General features: G+C 49.6%; 1 protein-coding gene across 1 annotated transcript in view; it reads left to right on the top strand.

Annotated features, from left to right (window-relative positions):
* FAM174B (family with sequence similarity 174 member B) overlaps window positions 1–18,063 on the top strand; it is a 40,135-nt gene that overhangs the window by 10,054 nt on the left and 12,018 nt on the right. Inside the window, exon 2 of the mRNA XM_043434309.1 lies at window positions 11,531–11,662. Within this exon, the coding sequence (XP_043290244.1) occupies window positions 11,531–11,662 (132 nt within the window). The remainder of the gene's footprint in view (window positions 1–11,530; window positions 11,663–18,063) is intronic.

Genomic DNA, 18,063 nt, shown 5'->3' with positions numbered 1-18,063 from the left:
TGTGTTAGGCTTGGCTTTAGCCCAGTCATCTGGGTCTCCCTGAAGCTCAGCTAAGGAGCCAGCAGACAGCATGGCCAAGTGGATGGAGAGATCCTTCCAGTGTGTTTAATGAGACCGACTGGAGAAGTAAATGGCAACCTGCTCCAGTATTCTTGCCTGGAGAATTCCGTGGACAGAGGTACAGCCCATGGGGTCAAAAAGAGTCGGACGACTGAGTGACTAACACTTTCACTGGAGGACTAGAAGTGGTGGAAGAAAAAGTCAGGGTGAGGGGTTTCCAGTTCAGTTTGGGAGAGGGGATGATGCCTTTGTGTGATTTTGCTTGGCAGGTTAAAAACAGTCCAATTCTGTAGGGAGTCATGTGTCAAAAGCAGTACTGAGAAGTTGCAAAAGGACCTATCAAAGCCCCAGGGACTTTGGTGGGGGACACAGTGGTCAGGGAAGGGCCGACTCACTGCCGCATGGCAGGGGCACACGGATGCTGAGAGGGTCACTGAAGACGTGTGTCACAAGCACAGCGACCCCAGAATTTCCGGGCTGTGTGTGGGCCCCGTGGGTCCACCAGAGAGTCCCTCCTGGTCTTCGTGCTGCTGCCCGTGAACCAGCGGAGCTGCCCTGAGGGGCTTCCTCCCCCTGCCTTTAGCCTCACTGCCCTCGCCTGGCACCTCCCGTGTGGGCAGAGTGGACCCAACCCTTTGCAAACACACTTGGGGAGCTGGAGGGAGGAACAGGTCTTGGGACATTTGCTGTTAGCAGGCACATTTCACGTGACTCTCAAACAGGTCAGACTGGGGCATGCTTCTTTTTTTCTTGGACGGATGAGAGGTGGATCTGTCCCCCAGGGACCGGGGGAAGGAACGGGGAGCGGGTGGAGGTGTCACCCTGAGGTGTTATGAAGAAGAGCCCCAAGGCCCGTCTTTGAGCTGGTTGGGGTTTGCTGGCCTGTGTTGCCTCTGGTCCTGTGTGAATGGAAGCCCCAGGAACACGGGGCCTTCGGGGCTCCAGGCGGGTGTTGGGCTCAGCTGACGATGGTGTCACTTTGTTAGTCCCTCGGAGACGGTGCCAGGAGAGGAAAGGAACTGCTCAGCTGTACAGGTGATGACCAGCACCTCTTCATGGTGCTGGAGCTGCTGCTGAGCAGATCCCAGACCTCAGGTGACCATGCGTACCAGTCCGCCTCTCTGGGCCCATGATTTTAACTGTATTGTTCTCTATCACTCACGCGTGGCACCCAGGGCCAACTAAACCATGGTCAGGAAGCTAAGTCAGAGGTTGCAGACTGATGGCCCACAGGTGTGTTTTTGTGTTTTGTTTTGATCAGCACACCGTTTTAATTTTTTTCTTAGAGTTGATTTGAAGTGTTTTAGGTGTACAGAAAAGTGATTTAGTTAAACACACACACACATCTATATATTCTTTACCAGATTCTTTTCTGTTATGAGTTATCACAGGGTATGGTAAGTCCCCTATATATGAACCAAGTTGCAAACTTTCTAAAATGCATGCATGCATCTGCATGTCCAGTCACATCAGGCGTGAGCGACCCTGCACCTGGCCCTCCGTCTCCTGTTGCCGACGACGCTTCAGCTCTATCGACTCCCAGCTCCGCTCCCTCCTCCATCAGGAAATGTTCTGGCCGGCTCACTCCACGCCAGCCCCTGTAGGCCAGCTGTTGTACTGACTACTGTACTTTTCAAGTCCTATACTCTAAGATTAAAAATGTTTTCTTTATTTTTTGTGTTAGTTTCTGATGTATTATTTGTGTGAAGAATATTATAAACGTATTGCAGTACAGGGCTGTATCGCCGATTGTGTTAGTTGGGTCCTGAGGCTAACTTTGTTGGACTTATGAACAAATTGGACTTACGTGCTCTTGAAATGGAACTTGTTTATGTGTAGAGGACTTACTGTGGTGAATATAATTCCCTGTTGGTAACTGTTTGTTTTCTAAGTCTGTGAATTTATTTCTGTTTTGTAAATAAGCTAATCTGTGTCATTCTTTTAGATTCCACATAAACACACAGTGTTTTTAACAACTGAGATAATTGAGAACACTTCAAATTGGGAGTCTTCACATGAATATCCAGATCTGCTTTTTTCAACAGATGGGAATATTTATGGAAACACGAGGCCCCTGTAGCGAGTGAGAATAATGGTGTGCGGGGGTGGAAGGAGCTGGGTAGGTGCGATCCCATCTCATCTGGGTTTGCGAGACCCAGTCTTTGCGTCTTCTTGACCCCAGGGCGGAGCGTTGGCTGCACTGCGCCTGTGCCTTCCGGCTCGGGGCGTTTGCGTGGTTCCTCTTGCCGGGTGCTGCACTGGCGCAGAGAGCCCGGAGAGGTGGGGAGGGGAGGCCCTGGGTCAGGGGTCGGAAGGCTCTGCAACACCTGCGTTCTGCAGGGCTTGGCCGGAGCCCTGTTAGCGATGGGCTGCCCGAGGACCTAAAGCTCCTGCTGCTGTCTTCTGTGACCGAGGGCCTCAAGTTGCCTCTCTGGAGCGGAGCCAGGTGAGATTCAGATCACCCCGGGCCTGGGCTCGGTTAAGCCGCTTTCAAAGGAAGGTGATGGGCAGAGCTTGGGGGCCGTGCCCCAGGCAGGATGGGGAGGAGGCCAGTGACTGGGAATTGTCCCCCAGTCCCCAGCCTTCCTTGGTGGCTCAGACGGTAAAGAGTCTGCCTGCAGTGCGGGAGACCCAGCTTGGATCCCTGGGTCAGGAAGGTCCCCTGGAGGAGGAAATGGCAACCCACTCCAGTATTCTTGCCTGGAAGATCCCTTGGATGGAGGAGCCTGGCAGGCTACAGTCCATGGGGTCGCAGAGAGTCAACATGACTGAGCGACTTCCCTTTTCACTTCCCCAGCCTTGGGTTTGCCACTGATCCCAGGGTTGATGCCAGGCCGTTGCCCCTTCTTGGGAGACGTAGCACTATTGTCGCTGTCTCTCCTACACCTGCTTCTTCCCGCCATGGTGGGGCTGGAAAGTGGGTTTGGGGGTCGTGCTCTTTTTCCAAGCTTGCTTGGCTGTCTAGGGAAGGCTCAGTTATGTCACGTCCCGAGGGAGAAGATGTAGGGTAGAGGTCAGAGGTTAGGCACTTCCCTGGTGGACCAGTGGTTAAGAATCTGCCTGCCACTGTGGTTGACGCGAGTTCGATCCCTGGTCCGGTGACTAAAATCCCACGTGCACATAAGTCCGCGTGCCACAACCACTGAAGCCTGTGCAATTGCCCTGCAACAGAGACCCAGTGCAGCCAAAAACATTAAAAACAGGAAAGGCCTGTGTCCTCAGGGCCTCGGAAGCTTCGGCCCAGCGTGAAGGCGGGCAGCTGACTCTCAGCAGCTGCTCAATTCGGCCTCTCCCTTACACATTCCGTTTTCATCTTCTTTATTAATTTTCCAAATGTCAAAGGTGGTGTGTTCCTTGGAACGAGTAGTGTGGTTTCAGCAGAAAGCTGGCCCTTGGTCCATAGAGCTGTTGACTTTACTGGGCTTCACAGCGGGCACAGCTCGGGTGGAGGAGAGGCCAGAGATGCTGGGTTTGGCTCTTCCTGTCAGCAGGTGAGCAGGAGGCGGCAGGCAGCCTCTGGGTGGGATGAGGCCGTGGGGGGGCGTCACGGGCCATGGGCCTCTCCAGGGAAAGGGTCTCCTGCCTGAGAGGCAGGCCTGACACACCCCTGGCCTGTTTAAATCTTTACCTGAATTACTGCCTTTGAATTTTATTTACTTGTTTTTGTGTTTTAAAAATAGCTCATATATTCACATGGCTTGAAATTCATAAGGAGCCAGGGTGCACAGTGACCAGGCTCCTTCCCAGCCCTGTCCCTGGGCCACCCAGCTTCCTTCTCCGGATGCTGTCAGCTTCTTGTGACTCTTTTGAGAGAGATTTTATAAATACAGAAATGAATGAATGTGGTAGATATGCATGCATACAGATATATCTATCTTTCCTGTTATTTTTTAGTATTTATTTATTTGGCTGTGTCAGGTCTTAGCTGTGGCACACAGGCTCTTCCTCGCATCCTGTGGGATGTTTTGGCAGTGCGCGGATTCTCTAGTTATGGCACACGGGCTCCAGAGTGTGTGGGCTCCAGCAGTTGCAGAACAGGGGCTTCAGTTGTTCCGAGGTTCATAGGATCTTAGTTCCCCGACCAGGGATCGAACCTGCGTCCCCTACATTGCAAGGCGGATTCTTAACCACAGAACCACCAGGGAAGTCCCTCTCTTTCTCCTGTTTTTAATGACAGCTTCGTAAGATGTCACATGCCTTGCAGCTCACCCATTTAAAGTGCCCAGATCATGGTTTTGTAGTGCGTTCACGGAGTTGTGCGCCATCTCCTCGGTCAGTGGTAGAAGATCGTTCCAGAAAGAAATGCGAGCTCATTTGCACTCACTCCCTGTCTCCCTCCCACCCCCCACCACGGTGAGATCTGCTCCTGGAAACCCAGCTGCACTTGGCAGGTGGCCAACGTGGATACGAAATTCAGGTTCAAGGTGAGGACTTGGCCGGAGGCTCCCAGACAGAGGAGTTGGAAGGACTGAGGTGGAGTCAAGGCTCTGGACACTCAGCCTGTGGATCCAATAGCTGTGCCCCCAGATTGAACTTCTGACAGTAGACGGGCCCATTCGGCTTTGCGTTCTTCTGTGTGTCTTCGCAGGGGAGGCTGGGCGAGCAGGCCCCTGTCCACGCTGGTCCTCTGGGCTCCCCTCGCGTCCCAGCCTCCAGGGTGCGTGGGGAGACCAGCTTCTGAGCAGCTGTCCAGCAAGCCTTTGAGTAAACAAACCCTCTGGCTGTAGGATTACATTTCAGAGGAAAGGAATTGGGACTTCTCCTCTGTCTTGTTAGAAATGTGTGTTTCGGCCCCAGTGGAAGGGTCCTTTGTCTCTTCTAGAGCTTCTCTGGTCTTGCTGGGTCCTGTGGAGCACAACACAGGCATTTGTTTAAAACCACCGTTCGCTGTCTCTCTCTGGAGGCCTCCTGGTCTCGCAGGACCTGGCACCAGAAGAGAAAAATTATGGCCACAGAGGGGCGTGCTGTTTGGGTGTGCTGTTGAGCATGGGCCAGCCATGTCATTTCTCACTTCCCTTCCTTGTTCCCTGAATCTCCCCGCTGTTGGGCAGGGGGTGCTGTGGCTGTTGTGGCAAGCTGCTCTCCTGCTGGTCTTCCCCTCTCCCCGCGGCTGCCCCCAGGTCCAGAGGAAGCAGGTCCATAACTAGAGACACCAGGATAGGAACCCAAGTCTGACTCTGGCCCGGGCCTCTGTCTAGAACCAGATGCTCCCTCTCGAGCTGTGTCCCAGAGGCCGACCCACTGCCCCTTGGGGACTCTCAGGGAACTTCAGCTTCCCTGTAGCCACATCCCCTTTGCCCTTTCCTCAGACCAGGGTGCTGGTGAATAGCCCCGTGGGAAGGGGCTGTTGGTCATTTTGGAAAACCAGTTGACCGGTAGGCCCTGATCGAGAACTTGGATGGCATCGTCACCGAGATCCTTCACATGTATGGTTCTTTGCCTCTAGAACCAGAAATACAAGGGTCCTGGGGTTTTAAAGCGCTTGACAAAATGGGAAAATTCTACTTACACGCGGGTTTGTTGTTAAAATTTGGGAGAATCAGAAGACGGTGTTTATCATCACAGCTATGCCTACGTTCCTTTGAGACCCGGTGACGGTCAGAGTTCCTTGGTTGTGTGTGACCGAAAGCCCTGGCTGGACGGGCTTTGGTGACGATGAGGGTAGTTTGTTGGTGTCAGGAGGGCTGGCGTCATAGGAGATTTGGAGCAGGGTCTCTCCCTCCAGTCTCTCCTGTTCCATGTTGGTTTATTTTCCGTTTCTTTTAAAACAAAAACAAAAATAACTTTTATTTGCATTTTTTTTTGTGCCATTTATTCCCGGGCCGTTAAATTTTTATTTCTTGAGTATCTTCCAGGGTATCTTTTTCTCCGGTCTGACCCCCTCTTCCGGTTTAGGAACACTCTGTTCTTTTTCAGTGTGGGTCCTCTATGTGTGGCAGGGAGAGCTCAGGCTGATCCGACCCTGGGTTCTGTCAAGTCCTCCTGCTCTGCGTCTTGGGGGCTTGGTTTGCCTGGACCTGCTCCATGAGCAGAGAATCTGCATCTAAGCGTGTAAATTCAGCACCACTCTCTGCATTTCTGAGCTTGTGCTGTCAAAATTCAGCACTCTTTTTGCACCAGTGACCCTTCATCCAGCCCCACTGTTTGGCCCTTGCACGCCTGCCAGCTCTACCATTGTGTCACTGGAATGACACACATCTCGCCTTTGAAATCACATCCGTCACGTTCATGGTGGTTTTCCAGATGTGCATGCTCTTCATGGCCTGAGCAGCTTCACGGGTGTTCTTAAAGTGAACGCGGAGATTTGAACCTCTTGATTTACATGATTTTGTGGGGTTTTCTGGGTCAGGTGAATAGCAAACCGTTTTTAGAGGTCACCTCAGAGACTGCTTACCGGAAAAGGATATTTTCCATTTCTAGAAGGTGGCGAGGTGGCTCTTACTTGGGTGATCCCCTGCCTCCTTTCCTGCCTGCCTAGCAAAGGTCAGTGGCTCCGATTAGTCACATACTCCCTCCAACCTTCCAGTCATGGCCTCGGGGTTGCAATTCACTGATTTTGACTCAGACTTAAGGCCCAGGTCCACTCCTGGAACTGGGGGTGTGGCCAGTGGTCAGGCCTCCTCATCCCCTAGGGACCATGGGGCAGGGGGATTCACAAAGGATACAGATGCCCAAAGGAGGGAGGAGATGGAGGATGGCCTGTCCCAAACCAACTCATGTCTGGAGGGAGTCAGCATTAGAAAGAGTTTATTATAAGCAGTCTGCCCCGATTGCTTTGAAATAGGAATGTGTGAGCTGTGTTAAGCAACAAGTTGCAGAAAAATGTATACCAAGGGCAGAGCGTTTCCTGGTGTTAAAGTTAAGTGGAGGCGGACTCTAGTGGAGTGTGGAGTGAGCTTGCAGAAAGAGTGAGTGGAGAACTGGAGCCTTCCTCTTGGCCGGCGTGAGGTGGTTCAAGGTGACCTTCCAGGGAGGTTTGTGCTGCGGCAGCCCTTGGTTCTCTGTCGTGGGGACATCGACCTCTCTGAGCAACACAGAGATAGCATTTCTGCCTTATGTGTGTGCGTGTGTGCTGGGTCCCTTCAGTCCTGTCCGACTCTGTGTGACACCATGGATTGCAGTCCACCAGGCTCCTCTGTCCATGGGATTCTCCAGGCAAGAATACTGGAGTGGGTTTCTATGCCCTCCTCCAGAGGATCCTCCCAATCCAGGGACTGAACCCGTGTCTCTTGTGTCTAACCTGCATTGGCTGATGGGTTCCTTACCACTAGCATCACATGGGAAGCCCGTTGCCTCATAGGATGATTTATGTTTTGCGCGTGATCTTAATGTTAATTGGTTAGCTGGCACTCAGGAGGAGCTCACCTCTTAGGAAAAAGACGAGTTAGACCAGAGATCCCCAACCCTAACTGGCTCATGCCTGTTAGGGACCTGGTTGTGCAGCAAGAGATGAGCAGTGGGTGAAATCAAAACTACTTTGCCCCTCCCCACTTCCATGGAAAAATTGTCTTCCATGAAGCTGGTCCCTGGTGCCAAAAAGGTTGGCGATGGCTGTGTTAGGGCATTCTGAAGAGACAGCAGGCCTCGGAGCAGTTGTATACGCTTTCAGCGAGTCTGTTTCCCCTTATCTCACGTCTTCCTCCCCGAGGCAGAATGACTCCGTTCTCTGACTCCAGGACAGTGAGGCTCAAGAGTCAGAGGGTCTGCAGGAAATGCCGATCGACCCTGTGCATGCATTTCCCTGCTTCTGACTCACACACGGTAAGGAAACAGCCCACCTTTCGATCTGAGAAGCACGCGAGCCACCCCCACCCCTGCCCCATCCCTGCCGACTCCAGCTGTATGCCATGGTCTCCCTCCAGAGCTCTCTTCTGCCAGCCTCACAGCTCCTGCCACGGGTGAGGCTGAGTCTTTCAACATGTCCCGACCCTGGTTTCCCCTTGTTAACAGACCCAGTAGCAAAACAGCAAAACAGCAAAACACCCTTTTGTGAAGGGTGTCGTGTCTCAGAGAGTTGTTGGGAATGCAGCGTCTTCATTGTTTCAGAGCTGGTGTTTGATGTATGCGTGAGGGTTCTTGCAGAGGGTTATTAGATGGGGTTCTGCAGAGAAATGGAACCAAGAGAGTGTGTGTGTGTTGTGTATGTGTGTGTGTGTGTGTACACATACAGGCCAGAAATCTAAGAAGAGCTAAGATTTCAATTCTGAAGGCAGGAAAAAAAAAAAGTGTGATGTCCCAGCCCCCAGGCAGAGGAATTCTCTCTTCCTTGTGTGAGGTCAGTCCTTTTTGTCTATTCAGGCCTTTGACTCACTGGGTGAGGCCCAGCTGCACTGGGGAGGGCAATATGGTTTGCTCAGTCTACTGATTCCAGGATCACTCTCAAGGACACATTCAGAAATAGTGCTTAAGTGTTTATTGAGGTACCCTGTGGCCCAATCAAGTCAATGCATAAAATTAACTGTCACACTTTTGGTGTAATCTTGAGGTTTAAAATTATCTTCTCAGGTGACCTGGTTTGGAGTGGCTGGTGTTAAGTAAGTAGGCCATGGTGTTCTAGAGGCTGGGTTGTGTTCCAGCTTCTCCCATGGGTAAGTGTTCAGGGGTCTTATTTTAAGCTCAGTAGGTTAATTTTCTCATCACAAGACTCTGTAAAAGCAGTCAGGAAGAAGGAAGGTGATTCTGTGGGTGATGGGGATTCATTCCCGCGAAGCAGGGCTGAAGTCAGAGCCCCCAGAACCTTCTCCCAGGGTCAGCAGCCAGTCCTGCTCCAGAACCAGTGACTAAGTCAGATTTCAGGTTCCAAGTGCAGCCTGAGGTTTACTGTCCAGATTTTGCATTCTGTCAGCCTCATGATGTTTGAAACATGGTTCCCAACAGTGGTGACTTCATCCAGAAATCACCTGGGTGCTAGTCTCTCTGGGCATCTATGGGATCCTTCTTGAGCCGTCGGGTCCATGGGCTGTCTCCTGGTCTAGTGTTCCGGAGGCTTTGGCAGGCGTGTGTGCCCAGCGGGCAGCCCTGCTCTGCACACAGCTACCAGAAGGGCAGGTCCTTTGCAAAGTCAGGTGATCCTCCCAACAGCTGTGACCCATCAGGGTGGAGATAGGAGACTTCCGGAGAAAGGAGTGGTGTGTGGGTCAGCATACTTTCGGGGCTTGACCCTAGTCTAGAGGGCTCAGGGGTGGGTGGTTTTCCTTGTGGCTTTATCGTGGGTTGCCTGGGGCGTATGGAGCCATTTCTGGGCTTAAATGTCTCCATCCGGTGTTGGAGGTTAAATTGGGCAGGGTTTGTAACTCCTCTGAGGCAGAATAAAAAGATCTATTTTACTCCATTGCCAGGAGGTGGAGGGAAAACAAGAATCTTGATGGTGAGAATCTGGACTAGCGGGGTTTATCACGTTAGCATTTAAGCTCCCACACAAATCTGCTTCCAAAATACTGCTGTCCTGTGGCCCTCTTATCTCTTAACCACCTGGCGTGGCGTTTGCACCTTGCTGCATCATGCTTGAAATCCATGTGGTTTCACACACACACACACACACACACACACACACACTGCCTGTGATGGAAGCAGGATGACAGATTGCTTTGTAATGAGGCTAGGGGGTTGTCAGGCTGTATACCTGATGCCCCAAAGTCTCTACCCAGAGAACCACGGGCAGCAAATACTGTCGGCTATGTAGGCTTTATGTCAAAGGTGTAGATAAATATATATATTTTCTATGTAAATAATCCTTTCACAAACCATGTTTTTGATGAATAATACTAGGCAAGAAAAGAGCTTCCCTGGGCTTCCCTTGTGGCTCAGACAGTGAAGAATCTGCCTGTAATGCTGGAGACTCTGGTTCGATCTCTGGGTTGGGAAGATCCCCTGGAGGAGGGCATGGCAACCCTCTCCAGTCTTCTTACCTGGAGAATTCCATGGACAGAGGAGCCTGGCGGGCTACAGTCCATGCGGTTGCAAAGAGCTGGACACAACCGAGGGACTAACACTCTCTTTCTTCAAGAAAAGAGCAAGTTGCTGTTCCTAAGAAATTCTTACTTGAAGGTGAACTTCTGTCTTCACTGTTTTGCAAACTTCTTGAGGAGTTTTGTGCGCTGGGGACAAAGAGACCCTGCACGTATCTTTGACATGGTCTCTATGCACACATGGCTTATGGCCTGTGGGAAGCATGTTTAGAGAATATGATTCTTCAGTGTCCTATTTGTGATTTGGGGGTGGTGGTGGTTTGACTGGTTTCTCATAGACAGTTTCAATTTTTTTTTTTTTAAGAGGGACATCAGAGGATACAAGGCATTTGGGATAAAGTTCAAAATAGTGGGGAAATAAATGCCTAGAGCATCAGTAGTCATAAAACAATATTGTTCCCTGTGGCATCATAAACTCTCAGCGTGGCCTAATCAATGCTGCATGCTTCATATAGAAGGTCTGACACTAGAGACCTTGCTCAGCAATTTCCCGGGGGCCCCTGGTGACTGTCTACCATCCCAGAGGTAAAAGCCTAGGGTTACAGCTCCCGATGCTCGTAAATCCTTGTGACGGAAGCAGTACTGATGTGTCCAAGTCCTTGTCATATGAGAGAGGCCGTAGCGCATTTAGCTCCTCTTTGTTGATTCGTTTTTTAAAATTTATTTGTTTGGCTGTGCTGGGTCTTAGTTGTGGCACACAGGATCTTTTAGCTGGGGCATGTGGGCCCTAGTTTCCCTACCAGGGGTTGAACCCCAGCCCCCCTGCACTGGGAGCGCGGAGTTTTGGCCACCGGACCACAAGGGGAGTCACTCCCTGTTGATTCACTTCACCAGCAGTCCTGTTTGCCGAGAGCCTGCTGCGTGGGCTTATTGAATGCCTCGTCTCACTTCATCCTCCCTGGGCTGTGAGGCACAGACCCTGTCCTCAGCCCATTTTGTTTATGAGGACGCTGAGGCCTCGGGAGATTGACCGACTGGCCTGTGACCACACAGGTAGAAGGTGGCCCAGCCCGGGTTCTGATTGCCCGGGCCGGCCCGTGGGCAGCACACACGGCGGTACCAGGCTGTGATGGCTGTGCCTGGAGCAGTGACCTGCGACACAGCAGGGCTGGGACAAGGGCGCGGGGTCGGGGGCAGAGGGCACAGGGCCTGGCCTGCCCAGGGCTGGCCCAGGGCCTGGCTGAGCTCCATCCATGGTGAGCGTTCTGATCTTTGGCGCGTCGTGGGTTTTCTTTGCTTTACTTTGCCTTTTGAAAATCTTGTATTTGGGTGTTATGGATCCTGATCCCAGGGCTTTACGGCGCTCAGGGCACCTGTTTGCTTTGTGGGTGAGGACCAACGAGGGATGCTGAGGTCAGGATCCTGCCCGAGGTCCCATGGTCGGAAGTGGAGGAGCTGGGTGGGGTTTTGCCAGATCTCCTGGGAGCTGGGCTGGGGGTGGCAGTATGGCTGACTTCAGTGGGCATCGCCTGGGTCTCAGGAATGTGCTTATCCTCGTCCAGGTCCGGGAAGAGGCTGAAGAAGACCCGCAAGTATGACATCATCACCACTCCCGCCGAGCGAGTGGAAATGGCCCCGCTGAACGAAGAGGATGATGAGGACGAGGACTCCACAGTATTTGACATCAAATACAGGTACTGGGGGGCTTCCCTGGCGGCTTGGTGGTGAAAGAATCCACTTGCCAAGCAAGAGATGCAAGTTCGATCCCTGGGTAGGGAAGAGCCCCTGGAGAGGGAAATGGCAACCCACTCCAGTTTTCTTGCCTGGGAAATCCCATGGACGGAGGAGCCTGGCGGGCTACTGTCCATGGGGTCGCAAAGAGGTGGACACGACTCAGTGACTGAACAACAACAAGAGAAGCTGGTTGGGGACAGGGGCTTCCTCCTGCGCTCACAGACTCAGGAAGGTGGTGTGGTCCCCCTTTGAAGACACTGAGTGGCCAGGAGTATAATCTTGTTTTTTGGCTGTCTTTGACCTTGGGGCATTCTGCTTATGTGGGGAGAAGTGCTCTGATCCCTTCTGGGAATGCACAGCACCCAGAAAGCCAGCAGGGAAGTGGGTATTCCTAGCTCTTTCCAGATGCTAACACTTTAAAGTGAAAGTGAAAGTGTGATCCGCTCAGTCCTGTCCAAGTCTTTGCAGCCCCATGGACTGTAGCCCACCAGGCTCCTCTGTCCATGGGATTCTCCAGGCAAGGATCCTGGAGTGGGTTGCCATTTCCTTCTCTGGGGGATCTTCCCGACCCAGGGGTTGAACCCAGGACTCCCTCATTGGGAGCAGCCAGCTTCACCGGAGCAAAAGGGGAGCTGGATTTCAGACCGTGAGCTTGCCTTGCACAGGCTGGCGGGGGTTTGGTGCACGCAGCCTCATGTGCCTCACACCATGCACATGAATGGAAACCGCTCTTTCAGGCTTTCTTAGCAGGTGACAGAGCATGGGGGGTGGGGGCTACTCCTCGGATGGAACTGACTGCTGAGTTCCAAAGGCAGGCGTGTTTCTTTAAGGTGGCCTATGGAAAAGTCAGAATGACTGTGTGACTTCAGGATTGTCTTTTTGGTTTTGGCTTCTTTTGGGGTGTACTGCTTTTGGGTCCGTGGGATTCTCAGTGTGAAAGCTGGATGACTGGAGTTTATTTATTTACTTATGGCTGTCTTTGGCCCTCACTGTGGCATATGGGCTCTCCAGAGTGTGGGTGTGACGCTATAGTGGGGCCACAGGGCTCTCCATGGCTCATGGGCTCCAGAGCACCCAGGTTCAGTGGCTAGAATGTGTGGGCCTCGCTGCCCTGAGCTATGTGGGATCCCAGCTCCCCAACCAGCAATCAGACCTGTATCCCCTGCAGTGGAAAATGGACTCCCCACCACTGGACTGCCAGGGAGGTTCTGGTGAACGTAGTTTAGAGATGAGGGCATGGAGACCCAGAGAGGGGCCCTGGGTTGGCCAAGGTCTCAGGTCTCAGTGGCAAAGATGAGACCCAAATGCAGGCTGGGCCCAATCTGGAGAGTCCACCCTCCCCCACAGGGTTCTTAGAGAAACAGAATCAATAGGATATGTGCATACAGGAGGAGGTTTGTTACAAAGGTCCAGGTCTGAAGGCCTGGGAGCCAGGAGAGCCCGTGGTATGAGTTCCAGTGGGAGCGCGGGAGAAGACCAGCGTCTTGGCTCAACACCGGCACAGAGTAATCTCCCCTTATCCTGCCTTTTGCGCTCTTCAGGCCTCCAACAGGTTGGATGAGACCTACCCACGCTGGGGAGGGCAATCTGCTTTACTGACTGGACCCAGACAATTGTTAATCTCGGCAGGAACACCCTCCCAGATATACCCAGACTACTGTTGGACCGAATATCTGGGAACCGTGTCCCCCAGTCAGGTTGACCCCTAAGAGTCACATCCCACACAGATTTCCCATAACTGAGAAAGTCAGTCGGTCAGTTCAGCCGCTCAGTCCTGTCTGACTCTTTGTCACCCTGTGGACAGAAGCATGCCAGGCCTCTCTGTCCATCGCCAGCTCCTGGAGCTCACTCTAACTCATGTCCATTGAGTCAGTGAGGCCATCCAACCCTCTCATCCTCTGTTGTTCCCTTCTCCTCCTGCCTTCAATCTTTCCCAGAATCAGGGTATTTCCCAATAAGTTAGCTCTTCACATCAGGTGACCAAAGTATTGGAGCTTCAGCTTTAGCATCAGTCCTTCCAATGAACACCCAGGACTGATCTCCTTTAGGATGGACTGGTTGGATCTCCTTGCAGTCCAAGGGGCTCTCAAGAATCTTCTTCAATACCACAGTTCAAAAGCATCAATTCTTTGGTGCTCAGCTTTCTTTATGGTCCAACTCTCACAACCATACATGACCACTGGAAAAACCATAGCTTTGACTAGATGGACCTTTGTTGGCAAAGTAATGTCTCTGCTTTTTAATATGCTGTCTAGCTTGGTCATAGTTTTCCTTCCAGGGAGCAAATATAGGCTGTCCATATCTCTCCTGAATTGTCCTTTTCTAGCATGACCTTGGGTGTACTTGGCTATAAATGAGTTAGATTCGAGAAAGCAGTGTTTGGGATTTTGATGAGAGCTGTGTTGACTCTGTAGATTGATTTAAAGAGAATCAGCCCTTTATACTAAGTGGACTACATCAGACAGAGAAGGACATATTATATGATATCGCTTATATGTGGAATTAACAAATACAACAAAGTAGTGAATATAACAAAATAAAAAGAGGCAGACTCACAGGTACAGAGAACAAACTAGTGGTTACCAGTGAGGAGAGGGCAATGGGGAGGGGCAAGATAGGGGCTGGGGATTAAGACATACAACCTACTAGATATGAAAGTAGCCACAGAGATATATTGCACCACACGGGGAATATAGCCAGTACTTTATAATAACTATAAATGGAGTATAACCTTTAAAAGTTTTTCCTTTAAAAATTTTGAATCATTATATTGCATACCTGTAACCTACATAATGCTGTATATCAACTATACCTCAATAAAAAAAAAAAAAATAAAGAGAATCAGGCCCTTTATGTTCTCTCTTCTCATCCATGAGTGTGGAATGACTTCCCATTGATTTAGGTATTTTAAGAAATGTCTTTCAAAAATTTCTCCATTAATGTATTATGAATTTTTGCTAGATATATTCCAAGGTTTTATTCTGATATATACATATATTTTACTTTCAAATGCTATTTTATTTATACTCATGTCTGAAAAAAATGTACTATTGTGTTCACGTACATACTGATATCAGAAAAAGAGTTATTAATGAATCACACATAAATTTTACAGAGAATGCACAACATTAAGACATGGGTTGGTTATATATAGAGGAACAAACCATTAACTATGATTTGCATTTTAGGTAAATAATGACCCCCTTTAAGAAGAATCAAAGCAATTACTAATGTGCATCTGTACTGCAGAATACTATGTACATAAGAAGTGGTTATACTGATTTTATTGCTAAGTCATTTTATCTATCTCACATTCAAGTCACAGAAATAAAATGAAATGTGAAGACAGCGCTGTCTTCACTGAGTCACAATGGAAAGCTGTGTCCTGCAGGCCTGCTGGGGTTATTGTACAATAGGGAGCCCTGGATGGCTTTAGTGGATCACGGACTGTTTTGATTCTGAGCCATGGAATGGGATCTCATTTGTATTTGGTGTCTGAGCTGACTCCTTGGGGGCTGCGATGGATGGAGTGATTTTTGTGGTAGCCCCAGGTCTGACTGCATAAGAAAAGGCTGAGGAAAGAAATAGAATAGTCTGTCTGGACAGTCTTACTGTAGGCTTGTTCCTGAGTGTAGGTGGGAAGAGTGTCTGGATGTAAGTACTACTGTGGTCTGAACACGGCTGGGTGGAAGTCGCGTCTGATGGCATGAGGAGGAGGAACATACTGAGCCCACTGTCAGGCCAAGAGCCTTCCCCAGTGAATCTCAGTGCTTCAGACAATGGAGCCAGCTCCTTTCCTAGGAACAGTTCGTGCTATATTGGCATTGCTCCTGGCTAGGACAGTCACCAGCAGAGGCAAATGATGCTAAATGATGGATAATTTTGCAAAGGCAAAATTAAAACTTTTTTTTTCAGTTTTCTTGTGCTGTTGATTGACATACAGCACTGTATAAGTTGAAGGAATACATATGACGTACATGTATTGGGACATGATTGCCACAATAAGTGTAGTTGACATCTAGCACCTAACGTAGTTAGAAAGACTTTTTTTCCTTGTGATGAGAACTTATGGGATCCACTTTCTAGGCAGCTTTCAGACCCGTCATACAGCAGTGTTCCGTGTAGTCGTCATGTTCTGCATCGCCTCCCCAGGATGTATTCGTCTCCTGCCTGGAAGCTTGAACCTTTTTTACCGCCCTCGCCCAATTCTCCTATCCCCAGGGCCCTGATTCTGATAACTGCAAATCTCATCTCCTTTTCTATGAGTTTGGTTTCTCTCAATTCCGCATATAAGTGAGATCACACAGTATTTGTCTTTCTCAGTCTGACTTACTTCACTTAATGTGATGCCCTCATGGTCCGTCCATGGCATTGTAAATGGCAGGATTCCTTTCTGTTCGGTGCTGAGGAGTGTTCCATTTTGTGTGTGTGTGTGTGTATACCACACTTCATTTATTCGTCTGTAAGTGGACACTTAGGCAGATGATTCCATGGAACCATGGTAGGTGTTAAGGTAGCAGATGATCCTTTTGCTGTTTGAGAGTCTGAGTCTGCCCCCTGGTCTGTTGGCGTGCTCTGGAGTGTATTCTTTGGCCACTGTAGTCATGCCATCCCCGCCCCCCACCCCCGTTCCCTAAATCACAGAGCAGTGGCATGGGGCCCTTTCACCCGTGGTGATTTTTAATACAGGAATCACTTAAGGTCCCCCAGGCGCCTCTGTGACTCTCCTCCACCCCCATTCTGGGCAGAAAGTCGGGGCCCAGCAAGTCCATTCGTGTTAGTCTTTCATCCCTGATCATTCAGCGTAATGGCCCCCGTGTCCCACCGGATCAGCCTCCGCGCCCGCGTTTCTGCTTCTGGGGCTGCAGGCTTCTCTCTTTGTCCCTTTGGGGACAGCTTCAAAGACAAGTACCTCTGCAAGCCGCTGCCACATGATTCATGACCTCAATCTGAGCCTCCTTTATAAAATGTCGCTTTCTAACTTTCTGTTCATGGTGTCTAGAAATGCAGTTGATTTTTTAAAAATAGTGATTTAAAAAATATCCAGCAGCCTCATTAAACTCTTATCAATTCTAGTAGTGTAACGGTGGATTCTTTTGAGTTTTCTGTGTCAGTATATCACGTGAGACTAGTAGGAGTGCCTCCCTTTCCCTCAAGTCCTTCATCATTTTACCCTTTTTTTTTAAGCCTTTTTATACTCATTCTTGGTCTCTAAGTCCTTGTTAAATAGAAGTGATGGTATTAGGCATCCTGGCTTATTCTTGATCTTAACGGGTATGCTTTCAGTATTGACACTGACAGCAGTGTTTGCTGTTGTAAATACTATACAAACCATTTAGGGTTTGTAGGTTTTTTTCCAAGAAGCTTCCCTCTATTCATACTTTGCTAATGTTGATTTTATTATATGTATTTCCTAGCTCTATTGAGAATATTATACTTTTTCCTTTAATCTGTTAAGGTGGTGAACTTATAATTATAGATTTTCCCCCTAATATTAAATCAATTTTGCATTCCTGAGATAAAAGGAGTTTGGTCCTGGTCATGTTTTTCTTCACGTTGCCACCTTCAGTTTGCTGATATTTTGCTTAGGACTTTCTTTTTTCTCTTAGAGACTGAGATTGGTTTGTAATTTTCCTATTTTGTCATATCCTCATCAGGCTTTGCCCAAAGAAAGGCAATGCCAAAGAATGTTCAAACTACCGCACAATGGCACTCATCTCACACGCTAGCAAAGTAATGCTCAAAATATTCCAAGCCAGGCTTCAACAGTATGTGAACCATGAACTTCCAGATGTTCAAGCTGGTTTTAGAAAAGGCAGAGGAACCTGAGATCAAACTGCCAACATCTGTTGGATCATAGAAAAAGCAAGAGAGTTCCAGAAAAACATATACTTCTGCGTTATTGAGCACACCAAAGCCGTGGACTGTGTGGATCACAACAAACTATGGAAAATTCTTCAAGAGATGGGAACACCAAACCACCTGACCTGCCTCCTGAGAAATCGGTATTCAGGTCAGGAAGCAACAGTTAGAACTGGACATGGAACAACAGACTGGTTCCAAATTGGGTAAGAAATATGTCAAGGCTGTATTTTGTCACCCTGCTTATTTAACATATACGCAGAGTACATCATGAGAAACGCTGGGCTGGGTGAAGCACAAGCTGGAATCAAGATTGCTGGGAGAAATATCAATAACCTCAGATACACAGATGACACCACCCTTATGGCAGAAAACAAAGAAGAACTGAAGAGCCTCTTGATGAAAGTGAAAGAGGAGAGTGAAAAAGTTGGCTTAAAACTCAACATTCAGAAAACTTAGATCATGGCATCTGGTCCCATCACTTCATGGCAAATAGGTG

Source organism: Cervus canadensis, chromosome 17 (genome assembly GCF_019320065.1).
Source record: "Cervus canadensis isolate Bull #8, Minnesota chromosome 17, ASM1932006v1, whole genome shotgun sequence".
Taxonomy (NCBI): domain Eukaryota; kingdom Metazoa; phylum Chordata; class Mammalia; order Artiodactyla; family Cervidae; genus Cervus; species Cervus canadensis.
Note: the sequence above shows the minus strand (reverse complement) of the source record. Positions and strands in the feature narration are given on the sequence as shown.